Source organism: Centrocercus urophasianus, unplaced genomic scaffold (assembly GCF_019232065.1).
Source record: "Centrocercus urophasianus isolate 14NV4802_14NV808 unplaced genomic scaffold, USGS_Curo_1.0 seq_25, whole genome shotgun sequence".
NCBI lineage: Eukaryota > Metazoa > Chordata > Aves > Galliformes > Phasianidae > Centrocercus > Centrocercus urophasianus.
In genome coordinates, this window is record NW_024884811.1 from 13180625 (window position 1) to 13200447 (window position 19823).

The 19823-nt window shown below is 37.1% G+C and overlaps 1 protein-coding gene across 3 annotated transcripts in view; it reads right to left on the reverse strand.

Moving 5' to 3' along the window:
* Positions 1-857: 857 nt before the first annotated feature.
* The window catches only part of NNT (nicotinamide nucleotide transhydrogenase), a 43698-nt gene continuing 24732 nt past the window's right edge, over positions 858-19823 (reverse strand). For all 3 annotated transcript variants that reach the window (XM_042825597.1, XM_042825596.1, XM_042825599.1), the window contains 7 exons: positions 19090-19250; positions 18487-18666; positions 13123-13282; positions 12257-12338; positions 4120-4238; positions 3824-3939; positions 858-3020 (listed from right to left, as the gene is read on the reverse strand). In XM_042825597.1, coding sequence (XP_042681531.1) covers positions 2871-3020; positions 3824-3939; positions 4120-4238; positions 12257-12338; positions 13123-13282; positions 18487-18666; positions 19090-19250 — 968 coding nt within the window. In that variant the 3' untranslated portion in view covers positions 858-2870. The remainder of the gene's footprint in view (positions 3021-3823; positions 3940-4119; positions 4239-12256; positions 12339-13122; positions 13283-18486; positions 18667-19089; positions 19251-19823) is intronic.

A 19823-nucleotide genomic window follows, 5' to 3' on the forward strand; every position in this document is an offset into this window, starting at 1 on the left:
AAACTGGGAGAAGTCATCCCTGGCCAGTGAAAAGCTGGATGTGAGGCAGCAGTGTGTGAAGTACCGCAGGCTGCTCAAAAGACAGGGCAGCCAGCGGGAAGAGGGAGGTGATTCCCTCTCTCTGCTCTGCACTCATGATGACCCACCTGGAGTACTGTGAAAGATGTGGATCTGTTGGGGAGGGTCCAGAGGAAGGACATGGAGACGTTCAGATGGCTGAAGCGCCTCATTCAGGTCTCCCAATACTTAGAGTTTATAAGCAGGAGGAAAATGAACTTTTTTTACATGGGTAGATAGCAATAGGACAAGGGAGAATGGTTTAGAATGAAAATGGGAGAAATAAAGACGTCAGGGAGTTTTTCACTAAAAGGGTGATGCAGTCCTAACAACATGCTGCCCAGAGAATCTATGGATGCCCCATACATGGAGGCATTCAAGGCCAGGTTGGATGGGGCCCTGGTCTCAGGAGTGGCAGCCCTGCCTACGGCAACTAGAACTGAAGGACCCAAGCCACTCCATAATCCTATTAACATTACTCATTTATAATTAATTTCAAAGCTAGATACTGAAACCAGCACAACCACCTTGATCACCTTGTTAAACTAACAACTGATATCAACTGCAATAGGTTGTCTAAGCTTCTACATTTACTAGAGTAGGTTAAAGACAAGTTTATAAGGTCAAGTGATATCATCCATACTTCATATAAATATTTTAAGAATCATCCAGATTTAAAGGGAAATATACATATGCATCTCTATAGACGTATATATATATACACACACATTACACTACATTTTTGATCTTCAGACTACCTACTTCAGGGAACACAATGGGACAGAAATGAAACAGTGATCAACAGAAAAATAACTGATTTTTTATTAGTACTTCAACAACTACCTGACTTTCCATGTTAAAGCACAGTTTTAATGATCAGACTTGTACCTCTAATCCAACTGTACATTTTTGTCTTCAAATAAAAAGGAAAAGAGAATTTTTTCCATCTCCCCACTTTTTTGTTTTAATACAAAAGCTGAATCTTGTATTAAATAGTTATAAGCAAAGACATGTTGTATACTACAGTTAGATACCTGAAGTTTAGCAAGACAAAAAGAACCCAATGCTTTAAGATGCTAAAACTCTTCAAATTCTTTTTTCCTTAACTGTGAAAGAGACGGAGGATCTTTTCTTATTATTCCCCCCTTCTCTCTTTTTTTTTTTTTTTTTTTTGCATACCTTAAAGGAAAGTTGAATATAATGATATTAAGATATCACACTCTACATTCAAACAAAGCTGCTGCAATGTTTTAAGTTGTAATTTAATTACAAGTACTTTCCTGCAGTGTACAACATGTTAATGCCTATGTGATAATTTTTATTTTCAAATTATACAAAAAAGATTTGCAAAAGGGTAGCTTTTACATACTGTTACATTTCTTCCTACATTACCTGTTTAAAGTCTGTGTTTTAAGTGATCTTCACATAAAAATAGAGGTAGCTACGTGGAAACACTATATTTTATATGAGGTCTCAATACATGGCATAATACAAAGATGTTTGTTCTGTCAGTACAGATGGACTAATTTCAAGACTTACTTGATCGTAAGTTATTATCCCCAAATAATAATGCTTTCTACGCAAATAAAACTATTTCTATTTAGCCTTTGTCGCCATGGACAGTTGCTACATCATTATGCAAACATGATAAATGCATTTCATTAAGCAAATATTTGAGTTCCACTCAAGTACACTTAGCATAATAAAAATAAAACAGCAATCTATGTCATAATTTAATTCTTTGCTGAATTTATTGTGGGAATTTAAACAGTGCTTTAAATTGGATTAAGGAGAAGTCAAATAATCAAAACACTGGATTTTAAGTTTGGTACGTTTCTGTGCTGTCCAAACAATAGCTTATTAAAAAAATCTAATAAACTCCAGCATCTTAAATATGTTTAAAAGTGCCTTCTTCAGCATCACAAAAATATTGATTAAGGAAGCATTACTAAATTTTAAAACAGTAAATACATTTAAATATTTAAGTGAATAAAAACTGAAACAGTGCAGTCCAGATTCTGTTAACAGTCTGGATATGCAATGTGTTTTGGCTGTACAGAACAGGACCGTGTATTCTCCTAAGATTTAAAAAGGCAACAACTAGAAAAGATGGAGAATCTAAGAGCTGCTGCAAATAGTTAAGCAGTGCAGGTGTATACTTCCTTGTCAGGATTGAAGATCACTCGGTAGGTCCCTGAAATCCCAGTTTTATTCTTAAAGAAGAGTAACTATTCTATGCTCCTGATTCACAGCACCCATACAATCCACAAAAAGAAACAGTTCATCTCTTTATAGCGATTTAACATAATATTAAGATTGGAATCTCAAATTATGTAAGCATTTATTTGCATCTGTTCACATCTGGCTGTAATTTTACTTTATGTTTTGATGAAATAAATAGCTATTTTTGTTCATACTGGCCAAAAGACAGCTTTAATGATAAGACAGAATGAATCTTGGCACAGTAATTTTCAGTGAATTTCCATGACAGAAGTATAGATAGCAGAAAGAAGCCAATAACCACTTAAGGATAATAAAAAGTAATTACCTTCTACTTCCAACTCAATGTTAACCTTAGAAACCATATTTTCATTCAAATGCATTGTCTCATAGGAGATTTAGTTTGATGGGCTGATATACCCTCCCTTCATAAGGACCTGCATCTCTCACTCAACTATATCTCCTAGGAGTCAATGCTGTCTTCTGCAAACATTGGCTGCATTATGACAGTAAGAGACACTTCCAAATCTTGTTTTCCATGACTTCTGTGACAAAAATGTAGTCATTATTGTGACTTGAACAGAAACTGATATTTAGCTTTGATATGATTCCCTGGCTTTGGCTTGCAAGGCATCACAAGTCTTCTTAGCATCTCCCAACAGCATGGCAGTATTAGGTTTGTAGAAGATTGGATTGTCCACAGCTGCATATCCAACTCCCAAAGATCTCTTCATAACAATGACCTGCATGTAAGGAGACCACGTTTGACGTAGCAAAAAACATCCATCACTCTCCCCTCAAATGCAGGAAACACAAAACCAACATACATGATACGATGATCTCTGCTACTTTTCCGGAGTACAACTCCAGATTAATTCACATATACTTCATAAAAAAAAAATTCTAAAAAAGTTTTAGCTATAAAATAGCAAATCAGTAAATCACTGCACTTTCAGGAAAAACAATGAACCTGTATCAACATTTACAGTTTAGGTCTCAAATTGCAACACATAGCTATGGACAAAACACAGACTAATCTATGTCTCTGACAATGAGTACTTTGTATTTCAAGAATATGTGAGGTCGGATGAGGCTGGGCAAAATTGGTGAAGTAACTGTTAGATCAATCTTAACAGACTAAGTTGTCTACTCAACCCAGCCATTCTTATTCGTATTTGTATCAGTATTGAATTTGCCATCAAATTTCCTGCAAACTTCACAGAAACACCTCACGGCTGCATATGTGAGCAGAATATCATTCATTCCAACCACATCCTGTGGGCAGAAGTACACTCATTGGTCTTTCTGACTGGAGTCACAGAATCTCACTAAAGCATTCACTGATCATAAAATCATGAACACTGCATCACAATTGCAGAGTACTGACATTCGTTGGACAAAACCAACAAAAATTGCAGAAAAAAACACAAAAATCAGAACAGGAATAAAATCTCGTTAGCTTCTCATACAAACAATTTTTTTTTTTTTTTTTTTTTTAATGAATCTATAGGTAGGAAGGTGCTGACATAACATGGTTAAATCTCACCTGTTTGGACTTCCAGACTTCAAGAACTGGCATTCCAGCTATGATGGAGTTTGGATCTTCCTGAGCTGCTGAATTAACTGTATCATTTGCACCAATTACAAGGACCAAGTCAGTGTCTGCAGCCAGAAAAAAAAAGGTGAATAAAATTACCTTAAAGTTGAACACTGAGGCTGATGTACGTCCTGAGAAACTGTATGGCTTCACTGAGATTTTGATTTTAAAAAGCTTGTACAATGTAAAAACAAAATCAAATAAAAATTTGCAACCTACTAGAAACTTATAGCTTGCATACTAACCTGGGAAGTCTTCATTGATCTCATCCATTTCCAGAACAATATCATAGGGAACACCAGCTTCTGCTAGGAGTACATTAAGCTGTCCAGGCATACGACCTGCCACAGGGTGAATGCCAAATCTAAAAGGAAAGTAAGCCCAGATCCATTAACAAAGATTGGCCACTCAGTTTTATATACTGAAATTATCACCTGTGACCTCAAAGGCCAATGAATCCTTAAAGCGTAAGCATACGTGAATCAATAGAAGGAAATGGTTAAAAGCATTTCATCTTCCAGTGGAGCAGGGAACTGAGTGGGTGGGAAAAGCAACAAGGTCATCTGATCTGACTCTTTACCTAGACAGCAGTTGCTCCTTTTCAGGAAACTCAGAAGCATGACCGACACAACAGCTAGGCAAAGAAAAAAATTACACTGAATTTCCAGTAAAACTGAAGAGACTAGGAGAACAGTTTTAATCTTTTCATCATAAGGCTCTCTTAGAAATCTACCACAGCTGCAAGAACAGCTCTCTTTGGAGAGCCGGCCGCAATAGCAACAGCACACACATTTCTAAAAACAACACAGAAGGATCCAGTGGCCACAAATATCAAGAAACATTGCTGCAGGATGGAACAACAATTCAAGTTTTCCACCCAGCAGTAGCTTATAAAAAAACAAACTTGGTGGGTTTTCTTCAACTACTTCTAAAATAACAAGTCTACTTTACCACTTTTTTTCTGGCTACAGCCACCATCCTGAGCCGCACTGCACACAGCAAGCACTTGCATTCACCTATCAAGTAGTAGCACATTTATCTTGCAACTGACATCTTTTATTCTTAATGAATAAGTTTATTTGGGGCAAATCCAACCCTCGCATTAATATGCTTTCCAGGTCCCTCACATCACTGAAAAGTGAACATACTGCAAAGTGAACAGGCCACAATATAAACACCCCTCATGAAAAGGCTAAAAGACTGTAAGCCTTCCTGAAATAAAAGCATTGGAAATAGTAAACCCTTGGATTTCTGAAGATATATTTCTGAGCAGAAATCTAAGAGAGTCAGGAATGCAGTAATACAGACAGATATCTTCAGAAAAATATGAGACTGATAAATCAGCTTCCCATGTCTGAAGGACTGCCACTCATTTTTGTTTTCAGCTTCACTGTGACTGAGGTGGATAATACATGACTGGGGGTCCACAAGTCACAGTACAAATATATCCTTAAAAGGACAACTGAATGCTCCATCATGTTAACACAGTGTAAAGATGAGACAATTAGAAATCCAGAAACAAAATTAAGGACATGTGATTAATCCACATAACACTAAATACACTCAATTTTAAGCAGTCAAAGAGAAGGATAGCAGCTAGCTTAAAATGAACACTTCATTTAAAGAAAGAGAATAGACTGCAATTCAGCTGATAAACATCATGATTCCTGATGCAAAGGATAATACCTAGAATCAGAAAAAGGAGAGCACATACACTGGATAAGACACAATTAAAGCTTTGCACCAATCACTCAGTAATATAAGCCACATGTAGTTACTGCAATCAGTCCTACACTAAAAATAATTCAATCACTTGCAATACAGTAGAACTCTTATTTTGAAGTACACTCTAAAAAAAAAAAAAAAAAAAAAAAAGCTATCACTTCTTTGGCAGTGAAAAGCGATTTTCCAACAAAATTCTCTTTTGTTTCTAATAAAATGATTTGAGCTTCTTTGTGAAGAAAACTGCTTTGGCAATACACTAAACAAAATATCCGTGAGGTTTCTATTAAGTACTATATACATATACAATCTTATTTCAAAGGCTAGAAAGCCAAAATTTAAGCTGCCAAGAGAATGAATTTCACCTTTGACTTTACCATTCCTGGCAAGAGGCAGAGAAAAAAAACACCAAGGGACAAATGATCTTCGTTCAGGAAGTTATGGCATGAACAATCAGCAGTTAAAAGACTTCTGACAGACCCTGCGTAAAACCACACACTGTGTATTCACGAAGTTTGAGAAAGCCACTCATACAAATGCTTTCTGGACAAATATTGAAATTATTCCCATAAGCCTGTTCTGAAGGCCTGCTAACCAAATAGAGACAGTACTCTGCCAGTACCTCTTGAAACTGGACATGCAAGCGTGTCAAAAAGATTCATTAGAAATATATCCTTATCTTACGGTTTTATACCATCAAAAGACAAGATATACAGACACAGAGGAAAAAAATTAGCCAGTCCCATCATAAGTAGAATTTAGGGAAGGATGGAAAAGAGAGCTAAAACCCCTAATGTGTTGCAGAACGTCTAACAAAAGCTGCATATCTTGCTTCTGACTCACAGGATGAGCAGTTCTTCAAAGCTACCTGCTCTATGGCAAAAACATTGTCACATATGCTTTTTTCGACGTTGAAAATATGAACCTTATTGTATTTAAAAATTTAAAACATGAATGACTTTATAAAGAGGTACATTGCACGGTGAAAAATCACTGAATTTCTTTGGTCTGTTTTTATTATCAGTGACACAATAATTCCCTTAGCTATTTTTTCTTTTTTTCTTTTTTTTTTTTTTTACATTCTTGACTTCTGTTTATCTGACATTAAGTTTCCAGTCTACATTTACTTTACCCAGAACAAAGATGCAAAATCCTGCTGTGTCTGACTTCAAACACTGTTCTGGTAGCTCACCGAAGCACAGATCTACTGTGAATTTTCAGTCTCAGCCTTGACTGAGGGGTTTACTTACCACTCCCGCTGTCAGATAAACTGAAGTTAGCACACACATGTATGCCAGAGATCGATTTCACACCTAGCAGTATGGGTACCAAATAAGGATATATAGCCTTTTTTCAGCCTCTTTCAGAGTCTTCAGCTTCATAAAAACAACACATCACATTGAACACAAATATATACTTCGAAGCTTTTCTTATATTTCCTTTTACTTAGACTAAAGATCTAAAACTTCTCACATGCATGGCATATTTAGAATCACAGAATCAGAATCACTCAGTTGGGAAAAGACCTTCAAGATCATCAAGTCCAACCACAATATCACCATACTACCCTAACAACCCTCTGCTAAATTATGTCCTGATTACCACACCCAAATGGCTTTTAAACACATCCAGGGATGGTGATTCAACCACCTCCTTGGGGAGCCTATACCAGTGCTTAACAACCCTTTCTGTAAAGAAGTGTTTCCTGATATTCAACCTAAACTTACCCTGGCTCAACTTGAAGCCATTTCCCCTTATCCTGTCACCATTGAGAAGAGACCAACCCCACTCTCGCTGTAAGCTCCTTTCAGATATTGAAAGAGAGCAACAGGTCTCCCCTCAGACTCCTTTCCCCCAGACTGAACAGCCCCAGTTCCTTCAGTCTCTCCTCATAGGCCATATTCTCCAAGCCCTTCACAAGCCTTGTTGCCCTTCTTTGGACCTGCTCCAGCACCTCCATGTCCTTTCTGTACTGAGGTGCCCCAAACTGAAGGCAGTACTCGAGGTGAGGCATCACCAAGGATGACTTCCCTAGTCCTGTTCACCACACCATTCCTCATACAAGCCCTTCCTAGCACAGAAAGCATTTCAAATCAAAACTATTACATTTAAATTACTGAAAAACCTCAAGATGAAAACACAATTTTCTACAGTGAAAGTGACCAGATAATAGTATTGTAACTAATACTGAAAGGGCAAATGTACCTAAACCAACGCAGAAGTATGTCAGCTACGTGAAGTCAGGATTCCTGTCATCACCATTCAGATATTCCACAGTTTGAATCTTGACATAGATTACCATCTTCAGTGCAGCACGGGTTTTAAGTACCAAGATATGATTCTCCCATCCCACATCATAGATGACTATGGAGATTACTAGCATCAAAGTACACTACTAGCTCAAGTAAAGCTTATATACCTCGGCTATAGGATATCCCCACAAACAGTACTTGAGAATGGACAAACTCAGAGACTCTGATGGAGTCAGGTTTGCTAAACAGAAGCTGTATTTAGCATACTTAAGTGAAGGCTAGTACTAGCTTTGTATTTTCAGCCACTAATGCTGAAAGTTGTTTAATACAGCAGGGGCAAGATCCAAATACATGGCACAGACCTCCGTTAGTGAAACAGACCCGCCAAGTACCCAACAGTAGGAAATAATGAACATATCTCCAAAAAGCCTCACAGACTGACTTAGGAAAGTGACTTCAAGCTGAGCTGATCCATTGGCATACCTAAAACATACCTACAGAAGCATGCAGCTACAGCTACATCCTTGCAGAAACAGACCATACAGCAAGGTTTGATGGTTCTCTCTAGCTACACAGATACATTATTTGTGATAACAGATGTACTAGACAGACTTTGTTTGTCCCTCCATCAGCAGTATTAATAATTCAGAACCTGCCTGGTTAATATGTCTGAGATACAGACTGAGAACTGACACATAACCTACCCAGGGTCTTCCTAGTAAGACTATTTCTGCTTCCACGAAATTTGAGTCAGCACACACTGTTCTTAAATTGCCATTCAGCACCATGGAAGCAGCTTCTATTTCACGTATACCAGAGTTATGCAATATGTAAAGTCTGTTTAAGACAGCATCTTCACTGCTCAGTCTTTACAATTCCACCAGTTTTTCTTGCAAAGGAACAAAAGAACGGCAACTTGAAATTAAATGATTTTTGTTTATCAGTCGAATGTTATAAATAGAAATGTGCAAGTCATACCCATCAACATTTTATTACTCAGAAACATACAGCACCATTGAGGAAAAATATATATCTGACTAGATATCAGCAACAGACGTTACAATAAAAATTCAAAAATGCAGATTCAACGCTAAATCCATCCTGACACATTTTTAAATAAGTAAGAAACCCATAAGTATTTCCATGTGTTTAAAAAAATCAGATTCTCCAGCATCACAGAACAGAAACTGAAGCTCTGCAAAACATCTACTTATAAAAAGGTTAAAAAAAAAAAAAAAGAAAAAACAGTATTTTAACAGCTAGCCCTAAAGGGTGAAAAAGAAATAATTTGCTTTCCCCAAAAAATATTAAATTTTAAAAAAAAAAAAAAAAAAACCTTAATTATGAATTAGTCTTAGAAAGACCACACAAAACAATTTTAAGAATTCTTTCACTCTGAAATTTGATTATTTTCAGAAGCCTATATTCAGGAAGTTAAAATACATTTACAGAAAAATTCTTAATGCTGAGGAAAAAGCTAAGCTTTTTAGAATGTGTACAATTCTTAAGCATATTTTAATGAAAAAAATTAAGAAACTTTAAAAAATTAAATAGTCTGCATAGGATTTTTTTTTATAGAATATAATTTATTTATATACTAATAACAAATTATTAAGAATGTTATATTAAAAAAAAAAAAACAGAATTTCACAAGTAGGAACCTATACACATAGCACGTAGTCAAAGAAACATGCTATGGTGGGAGCTTTCCACAATTTACTCAGTTGCAATTTAGTGGAAACAGAACTAGTTACAGAACAAGCATTTTTTCTCTAAGTTCAATGAACTTAGCCTATGAAAAGTTTTGTTGTTTTGCCCATCCATAGCAAGGAAAACCTATACTGAAGGCTCACCGATTTTCAATGTGATCCTATGTATTAATGCATTAAAATGTGATCTACTGCAAGATCATCTCAAGTAAGCGATGATATTAGCTATGCAATGTAATGACTAGAACCATCTGAGGTTTCCAAACTCTCCTGTATTTCTAAATTTAAACCCCAGTCATAAAAGCGTTTGCATCATATTATATAATCTGCACTCTTCACCGAGTATGTTGTGGCCATATGCATAGTAAATGAAAACAACAGTGCGTCTGGACCAATTGTGAGCCATGATGCAAAAAAAGACCATATGACAGATGCAGTTTTTCTTGGCACAGTATGGGCACTGCAAATTGATGACAATCGTATGTCCACGCTGGCACCTTTCCACAGTGGATATGTGAGAGTGTCACTACATCTGGATGGTGAGTGTACTGGGGTCCCGAGGCACTTCAACCCTATTGCAACCAGAAGGACAGCAGCTGCACTCAATGAACACCGTGGGAGCTCCACAAAGTGATGAAAGGCCTAAATTACCACAAACTATAAATACAGATTTATTTCATTAAAATACTAGGTAACCACTACAATGATCCCTTCCTGAAACTGACTCATTTCAAGTATAAGCTGGTTAATTCAAGGATTCATTCTTGCTTCTCCCTTGCAAGGCCAACATAAGGCAAAAAACCAACAATTTTCTATATCACCAATTAAAAAAAAAAATAAAAAAAGAAAAGCTAAGCCCACACAGAAGCTCAGACAGGAAAGCCAAAAGCATAGGACACCACCACTGTGCTAGCCAAAAAGGTTTTTCTAGGTTCTGTTTGCGCACCATTAACAGGTCTTTAAAAAATTTAATGCAGTTTGGACACACAGTTTCTGCTAAACCTAGAAACATAAGGAATTAAAGTAACTCCTGTAAGAAGCACACAGATCAGCATGAACCCTCACTTTTCATGAATAGATGTGCAAGTACTTCTTTAAAGCTATGCTACATGCAGAATTGCAACAATCTGGATAAACACCTACAGAGTTGTTGCTAAACTCTACGACAGTTTTGTTCTTATTCTCCACAAGAAGTGCTGTAAAATACTGTGACAACCTATACAAAAGTTTTCAATGAGCTTGGAAAAAACAGTGAAAGAAAAAAAACGCAAAAAAAACATTTACTCAAGTACTGATTCCAAAGGAGTCACCAGTTAGTTGAAATTAACACATGCAAATCAGAGAATGAGTTTTTCTCTAACCAGCATGCACCAAAATATATTGTTTCAAGTGAAAGCTGAGCTTTAACTAATTTAAAAATATTGAATTACTATAATTAGAGAATATTTTACCAGACACATTGCAAGGCAGGCATAACACTAGCTTTCCCATATTTTCAATACTCTAAGATGCATGAGAATTTGAAGAAGCAAAGAACTTGTGGCCAATACCATTACCTAAAAATGCTCTCTGCTTTTTGGAGCCACACATCAGCAGAATAAATAAATCCATGGCAATGGCCACAGCCACTTCAAAAATCCTTCCATGCTATAATCAAAGACTAATTAGTCTGATTTGCAATAACAAAAACCCAGTAAAAGTAAGTCTGAGATGCTTATGGATCTGAGATATCTGTCATGACAAAAACGCTGAGCAAGATGGGATTCCTCAGCCTGGAGAAGAGAATGCTTTTGAGGCCATCACTTTAACACAGCGATTCTGTGAAAAATTACATTACATTAAAATAGTGATACATGTTTACAGACATTTCTATCTCCACTGGCTGCCTTCTAAACCAATTAGACTGTAGAAATCTCAGATGTGTGTGAAATTAGACACCACAGCCCTAATGCTTGGAAAAAGTCAAGGGAGATCAAGCAGTACATCCTTTGGAAGTTCTGCCGCAAAAGTAAGATAACCTGGATTGATCCTTGAGGATTCTGGAAGAACATAACAGGGTAGGTATCTAACAGGGGGACTGTTTGCAACACATCCTACTCCAAATACAGGTGCCACTCTTGAGCATCTGCATGACAGCCCTCATCAGTAATGACTGAATCATTAGCTATTTCAGAGCACAGACAACTGCCAGTGGAAGACAAGAAAACAGAGGCAAGTTAGACTGGATTTATTTTTTTTTTTAAAACCTCAGAAAGGAGTCTACATAAACATTCCAGTACAAATTGATTTTTTTTTTTTTTACATCCATGTAGTTTGCTATTGCTGCTCTGTAGTAGTAAGAATTGCAAATAAGTTATCCCAAGAAATAAAGTCCTACATTCTTGGTGCAAAGGTAGCTTGCTACCTGATACACTTTTCTACTAGCTGAACTAGCTAGTAGACTAGCTGAAGCAAACATCTTCTCCATATTGCAAAAGGTCTGTATTTCCTGCCAAGGATCCCTTACCATCCCCACTACAGCTCTTCAGCTAATCCCCAACAGCATAACAGTCAGAGGAAATTGAATTCCTTCAGGAAGTTCTCTTAGACTAGCTTAAGAATAACTGTTTTTTTTTCTTTTCTTTCATCAATGTATATGCTTGCAGATTATTTTGAAGGAATGAAAAACCTTAATAGTTTTCATATAGAAAAGTACTTACCTAACATCTTTCCCTTGCTCTCTCAACATCTTCACTAGATCAGCTATGGGATACTGAGCTTTTGCTGCACACAAACCATAGCCTGAAAGAATTCCAAAGTTTTATGCTAATTTGTCATTTCAGTGTAAACAGAAAATTATAGTAAGTATACTTTCCACACAAAAATGGCTATCATAATTACAATTTTACATATAATGCATATGAAAAAAAAAATACACACACACACACACACACACACATATACATACCTATATATATGTGAGTGTGTGTGTGTGTATTTAAAATACATTCTCAAGGAAATGTGCAGTCTGAGCACTATGATTTATCTCTTCTTTTTGGGGTAGTGACCATTAACAGTACAACAGCTAGGCCAGACACATTACGTAGTAAGTTCTTTCAGCTTCACAGAAACATTCTTTGCTCAAACAGAAAAGGAAGCTTTATTTCTAGCATTCTTATCATTCCAGTGCTAAAATATAATTTAACATCATAGCTGTGGCCACTCAGCTGAAGAAAGCATGTCTTGAACTACTTACTACTCACCTGACATCCCTGACAACTCCTAACAGGAAAAGCACCACTGAATCATATGCATCTATGACCTACGCAGGAGTTACACAGAACTCAGGCTTTTTTTTTTTTTTTTTTTTTTACTTTAATTCCAGTATTTATTGGATACAACTTAGATTTAGATGTTTGTTTTCAGGTTTTTCAACAATTGCAATACAGAGTTGAGCAAGTAAGGCATAAAAAACACTGTCAGTAACTTAAGTGATAGATATTTATTTTCAAGACAACAGGGTGTTTTGGTTTTAAGGTATTTGTTTTAACAATACAGCTTCTGGTATGAATCAAGAATGTCCTACCTGGAGTAATAATAATGCTGTTTGCTTCTTTTATCATTTCAATTGCATTGTCCACATTAATTTCTGTGTGGGTTCCAGTTATTTCCATAGGCTTTCCACCAGCTGTCGACGTGGTGCCATAGCCCCCCAGAATCACATTTGCAAGGGAACGATTCATAGCCTGAAATACAAGAGGTTTTTGATCAGCTAAAGATGAAACCCAAAAACAAAACAGAGAAGACATCCACAAAGGAAATGTCTAGAATTACTAAAGCTTTCCTGACAATAGCCTTTATGTGCCGGTTTTGCTTGCTGACATCTCAAAACTTACAATATGCTCCTTAAAATTGGCATTCAAATTAAATCAAAATTAGCCAAACATCCGTTTTTAGCATGTAATACTACACAGATAATGACAGATAATCAGCATTTCACTATGGCAAAAAACAAAACAACAAAACTCTTTCTGTTCTTGAAGTTGATAGATATAAAAGGATACATAATTTTTATACACACACACATAGAGAGGTTCCTCCAAAAGTAATGCCTCATATATTTGCATGGAAAATAAAACAGATTACAAAAATCACAATAGCAATATTTCATTGAGAAAAATCTCAGCTACAAAATACTATTTCTCAAAACAGTCACCAACAATAGCTATGCATTTTCACCAGGGATGAACAAGAGCCTGCAGGCCATGCTCATAAAAATCAGGAATCAGGAGAGGTGACCCACAGTTTCACAGCTGTTATTATAGCACTGTTGCCCACACGGTCAGTCCGTGTTTCACCAGCCCAAACAGATGGAAGTCATAAGGCACCAAATCTGGACTCCACAGTGGGTGTAGTAGGACAGTCCAGCCAAGACTGTCAGTTTGCTCCACAATCTTCAGAGCATATTGAGCCTGACAGCATCATCATGCAAAGGCTGCCTTCTTCTCTGGCCTGACTCTAGAAGAGTGAGCCTTCAGTTTGTCAGAGTTGATGGTTTGTCCAGGTTACAGAAAATCTATTACCACCTTTTTCCTATCCCTCAGGACAGTACACATCATTTTACCTGCTAAATGCTGCATCTTTTTCTTCTATGGAGAATTTACATATTGCTGTAGTGGACTGCTACTTTGACTCTAGCTCAGAGCAGTGACAACACATTGCATCAGAAACAATGGGATCCAGGAAACTGTCACTTTCTCATATCGATTCAATAGGTTCTGACAAATATGCATACAGTATTCTTTCTGTTCCTGTGTGAGCATTCATGGGATCCATTTGGCACAATTTAAGTGACATTTCAACACATACCACCACCATTTCCAATGCACTGAAGCCAATACGCAGCACCATACACAGCTCCCTGGTTGTAACCCACTGATTATGTGGAGGATTTGATCAAGATGCTCTTCCTTTAGTAGTGTGACAGCTGTGCAGCACGACCTGGAGCATGGGTTCTTTACGTCACCGTTACCACCACTGAAACGCACCACCCACCACCTCTCTGTGCTTGCATCCACTGTTTGGTTTTCATCAACGTTCAGCAGGTATCAATGAATGTCAATGGATGCCATTTTTTCCGGACAGAGGAATTCAGTGACACACCTTTGTGTCATATGCTCCTCCATGTCAGATGCCATTTTGTCAAACTGCCCCTCTGCTGCCATCTGTCACACAGCAACAAAATGCAAATGGAACAATGGTGGTAAGGTTCAGCTTCTACTGCCGTACCACCTGTATCTGCTTCTCTAGTGTCGTGGGCCAACATAACCAAACAGGAGGCATTACTTTTGGAGCAGCTCTCAGATACACACACCACTTTTTTTTTTTTTTTTTTTGAGATTTTTTTTTTTTAAGTTCTTAAGCAATTCAAGATGCAAGCACAGAATTCCATGTAAACCATATGACTCTTACAGGCAGTACAGAAGCAAATCACAACAGAACAAAGCTAAGTAGCCACACAAAACTAACCAAATGCTAACTCAAAACAAACTTTAATGAGCTGAAGGGCCGTTAAACTTACTCACAGAGCACCAATGGGGGAACAAGAGATCTTATAATAGGAGCTTTAAGAGAATACATCCTGAAAACTCATCTCTGAAGATACACAGCCAGGAAAGACACTGGCTGTATGCTTTCACTGGCATGCCTCTTCGTGATTGCGGTCCCAAATACATATCTGGAAGTAGGCAAAACTTGTAACTACAGTAAACAATAGTTTAGATGCAAGAATGGAACAGGCATAAATTGCTTCTTTAATTAAACGTGTGTTGTACACTTGCTGCACTAGCTCATAAACCACAGCAAAATTTAAGAACGGATCTAGGGAGACACACATACAAGCAAGAGGAAAAACCTCACACAAAAGTATGCTTCCACTGACAGATAAAATCATGCAACCCCACAGATTTTTGCTATAGCCTGAGAAATATTCCATTCTTTGAAATGCAGCATCCAGCAAATAAGCACAAGAAAGATGCTAGAAGAGCTTCTGTTTATTTTTACACATTATCACTGTTCCAGCTATTGCAACAATGATGCACAACAGGGCCCAAACAAAGGCTTTGTGAAATTAGCATTTTATACTGGCTGCAGTTGGTAGCAGTTCATATCCTTTAAGAACACCTTTGATGCGTATCACAATATTAAACTTTTAAGCAGGAAAACAGACTAGTGTACTATAGCAGTTTTAGCTGGTAGGACTGTTAAGGCAGAAGAATACGCTTTTCAGATGTTGCACACCAAACTTACAAGAACAAAAGCACTTTCAATTCTTATCTAAACTAAAAGGCCACAGCAGTGCCGCTCCAATTAAAAAAAAGTTCAAATATTATTAGAAGTCTGAGAAATCACATAAAGCAGGCATGAAATCAATGCACCCTTGCTTGGCTCTGTACCACAGAAGGCTTCGAAGTGAGCCAAGACCTCATTAAGCAATAATTAACCAAAGTAGCAAAGACCTACTCGGCACAGGAACAGCGTTTTAAGTCTTCAGTAGCCTTATTCACATTCTTTACCACCACAGATCACACACATATAGCAACAAAGCATGGGCTTCAACATTGCAGTTATTCACAGATAACAGAACTACCAGCAAAAAAAGCCCTATGTGCTGCATACAAAGCAGATAATACTGCTCGGAGCTTCCCCACCAAGAAAAACCAAGCCCTTGAGATCTCTGAAAACTGCAAGTTCTTCCACATCAAACTGTACCCACATAAAGAGCAGAGCTGGAATGCATAGAGGTGCAGCACACAATGTGTAAAATTAACAGTCTGTCCCTTGTCTTGCTCTGTTTCAACCCCAATTAATGGCTCCTCTTCTATCCCTAAGCATAAACACCAACTATTCACAACAAAAACAGGGAGAAAGGTTAACTGAAACAACTGTTGTGAAAAAAGGCATGTTTGCACTAGCGTTTAAAAAGTGGTCAGAATCCACAAAAAGAGGAGCAAAGCCTTTGCTTTCTTATTCAAAAGCTGAATTCTTTGTCTTTTTTAACTCATCCTAAATATACGTACAAAGGGGGAATGGCCAGAAAAATCCATCAGTAAGATATAAGTGTAAAGATTTTAAAGGATTATAGGAATAGATTTGGTGAGTTTTACCAACTCAGTCGTAAGAGATTATCTGAACAAGTTTGGGATTAATGAACTACAGTTTTTTTTCTTGTGTTTTTTTGTTTGTTTGTTTTGTTTTTCCTTTATAAAAACAAACAAAAAGCAACCAGAAGAGTTGTAAGAAGAAGCTTTCAGCTATTAAGATGTTTCTGCAAAAACCTTCTCACTTGCACTAGGCGAGTCTCACTTCATTGCTTCATCAGCATAGGCTACAATAGCCTAAAGCAGAAACCTTTATTGGAACTATTGGAATTCTGAAACATATTTTCCTTCTGGAATACAGCTTACGGAAGGCAGTATTACTGAATTCCTTGATTGTAACGATGCCTTTAAAAGTTATGACTTCCTTTAAGGGAAGCAAAACACAAAATAAAAATGCTGGAGATAAACAAATTATTCTGTTTATTGTGCAAAGTTACACAAACTGATTTTAATTTTTACCAGCTAATCAACTTTGGTTGTCTAAGCCTGGGTGAAGCAGCACAAGACATCTAGAATGTTACCTCAAAAACTAGATTTCCCAAAGGTTGAGAAATACACAGAGAAAAAGCCCTCTGTCACTGAATTTTTTTTTTTTAATTAAATCCCTGGGTTTCCTAGGGAAATATGACAAAACTCTCTGCTAGCAATAAGAGACGGAAGAGAAAAAATATTGTTATAAAACGACCACACCTGGGGGAAAATACGTCTCCAGTAGATCCTGTTTTCACCAGGACTTATAAAAATCTGATATTTACTTTAAAGAACATACTTTTCAAATCTTTGTTGCCCTGTAAGCAATATCTTTCAAGTGATATGATCTAAACTGTTGACTGAATGCAGGTATTTAAATTTAAACAGATGTTCCATGAGCCACATAATTTTATTTCCTTTTGATAAGTAGATACAAAACATTTAGGAAAGCAAGCTTCTTTAAAATTCATATCTGGGACTGTCTACTTGATCTCTCCTCCATGAAGTTGCACAAATAATATTTTATAAGCTCTTCTGAAACTATTCCTCACCCTTAACATGATAACAGTACTGTTTTACTGGAAGAGACAGTAGTAAAAGAAGATGGCCAGGACTGACCATCGGAAAGCTTTAAGACAGCACAGGAATGCAAAAGAATTGAAACAAATTTTAAAAAAAAAGAATCAGAAGATTGGTGGCTGCTGCAGTTTCCTTGCTCTATCTTAAAAAACACAAGGGAAAAAAATACAAGTAGAGAAAAAGGATCTGTGTGTAAATTATTCAGAAAAAAAAAAAAAAGTCTATTAATAATAACACATCATGATTACACCAAAAATGGGAGTTCAAGTTTGCTCTGACACACGTTAGTATTCACAACAAATGAGCGTAAGCTTGCTGCCACCCACTGCTACTTCAAAGTAACTGTTTTCTGAAGAAAGTACACTGTCCCACACTCCAGAAAACAAACTTTAAATCACTCTCTAACCACTTTTTTTTTTTTTTTTTAAAGAAGGCACTATGCAAAATACCTTCTGCAGATAAACTTAAATTTAATTTTAACAACACTGTAAAGTGACACAACTACAAAGACAAGAAAACAAGTAATCATACTTATGTGAGTTTAGATTCAAATCGCAGATGCCCAAGTTAACGCAATGGCTTTCCTTTTTAGGATTTGAATTAGGACTTTATCCAGACCAAGGGGTATTACTTCTAAGTATTTAGCACCCCTCTCTTCCAATTACTTATCTTTCTAGTAAACATTCTGTATTAGGTTTTTCACTACCTGGAAAAAAGCACAGTTTCTGCTCACTGCTTACCACACACATGATGTAAGAGAGGATGGCCCCAGAGGATCCAATGAGTGCACCAACAATGGTCAGCAAGTTGTTGTTCAGTAGGAAGCCCTCAGCACACAAGGCCCATCCAGAATAACTGTTCAGAACTGTAATAACTACAGGCATGTCAGCACCTCCAATAGCTGCTGTTAAAGTGACACCCTGGAAAAGAAAAACAAACTAAGACTAAAGAGAACATGCAGAAAGGAGAGCCTGCCTCCAGCTTTCAAAAAAATAAATATGAAGGTACTTAATAATGAATTCATGTATTTTCAATATAGAAGACATCTAGCTTATGCTGGAGCTCCACTGTCCTTATATGTGTTTATTCAGATATCTTTGCTTGCAAAATCAATGCTTCAGTTCCACGGATTTTTAAAGATGAACATTCTGAAAGTATTTTAAAATACCAGTTTGTCATATGAGTCATATGCTACTATTTACTACTGGAAGTTAACACACAGGCACTACGTAAGACAACAGTGACTCAGGATGGTAAAATACAATCGTTACACAGAAACCTGCAAAGCTAAACAACAAACTGCTTGTTTTATCTGTTCTACTTTCTGTAATCCCCCAGCTTACCATTATGGCTGAGAGAGCTGACACAGAACCGAGACAAGTAATCCCTGTAGTGTAGCTAGGATCAATCATGTATGGAATCATTCCCCCAAAGCTGGCAGCCAGTAAACCTGCATTCAGTGCATGTCGACCAGGCAAGAGCAGAGGCGCAGAATTCAGGATACCTGCAATCAGATTAATGCGCAGAGATCAACAAACACATGTGGCAGCCTTGTCTCTTGCCTCAGAGAAGCCTGAACAGCTCAACAAAAATAAAATAAGGGAGTGGAGGGTGCAGAGGAAGTGGAAAGAAACTGGGGAAAAGAAAAGCTGAAACTCAGACCCTGTGCTGACTCAGTATCACAACACATTCAGGCTTATTGTAGATTCTCAAATACTCCTGTTTAAACTCTTGCTGTGTTTCCTATCCTTTCTTTATTGTTTCAGAAAAAAAATTAAAAAAATTAATCTTAAGATATATTTTCCTCTCAAAAATACTTTATTCTGTGGCTTTGATCTCTTTCTAGCCCCAAGCCTGTGCATGCCATACATTACAGAGCTTCACAGGAAGCTCCTACCTAAAATTTCTTACTACAGGTATAATCAGTCTCTCCAGAGCTGTGTGCTTACAAACAAATGACCACACATAATCCTGCTTTCAATTGCTTTAAATTCACCAATATCCTCAGCTACATAGACTTCCCACAGCTCCCCATGCTGACAGAGACTTGAAAGGAAAAAAGGCTGGGGTATTTCTG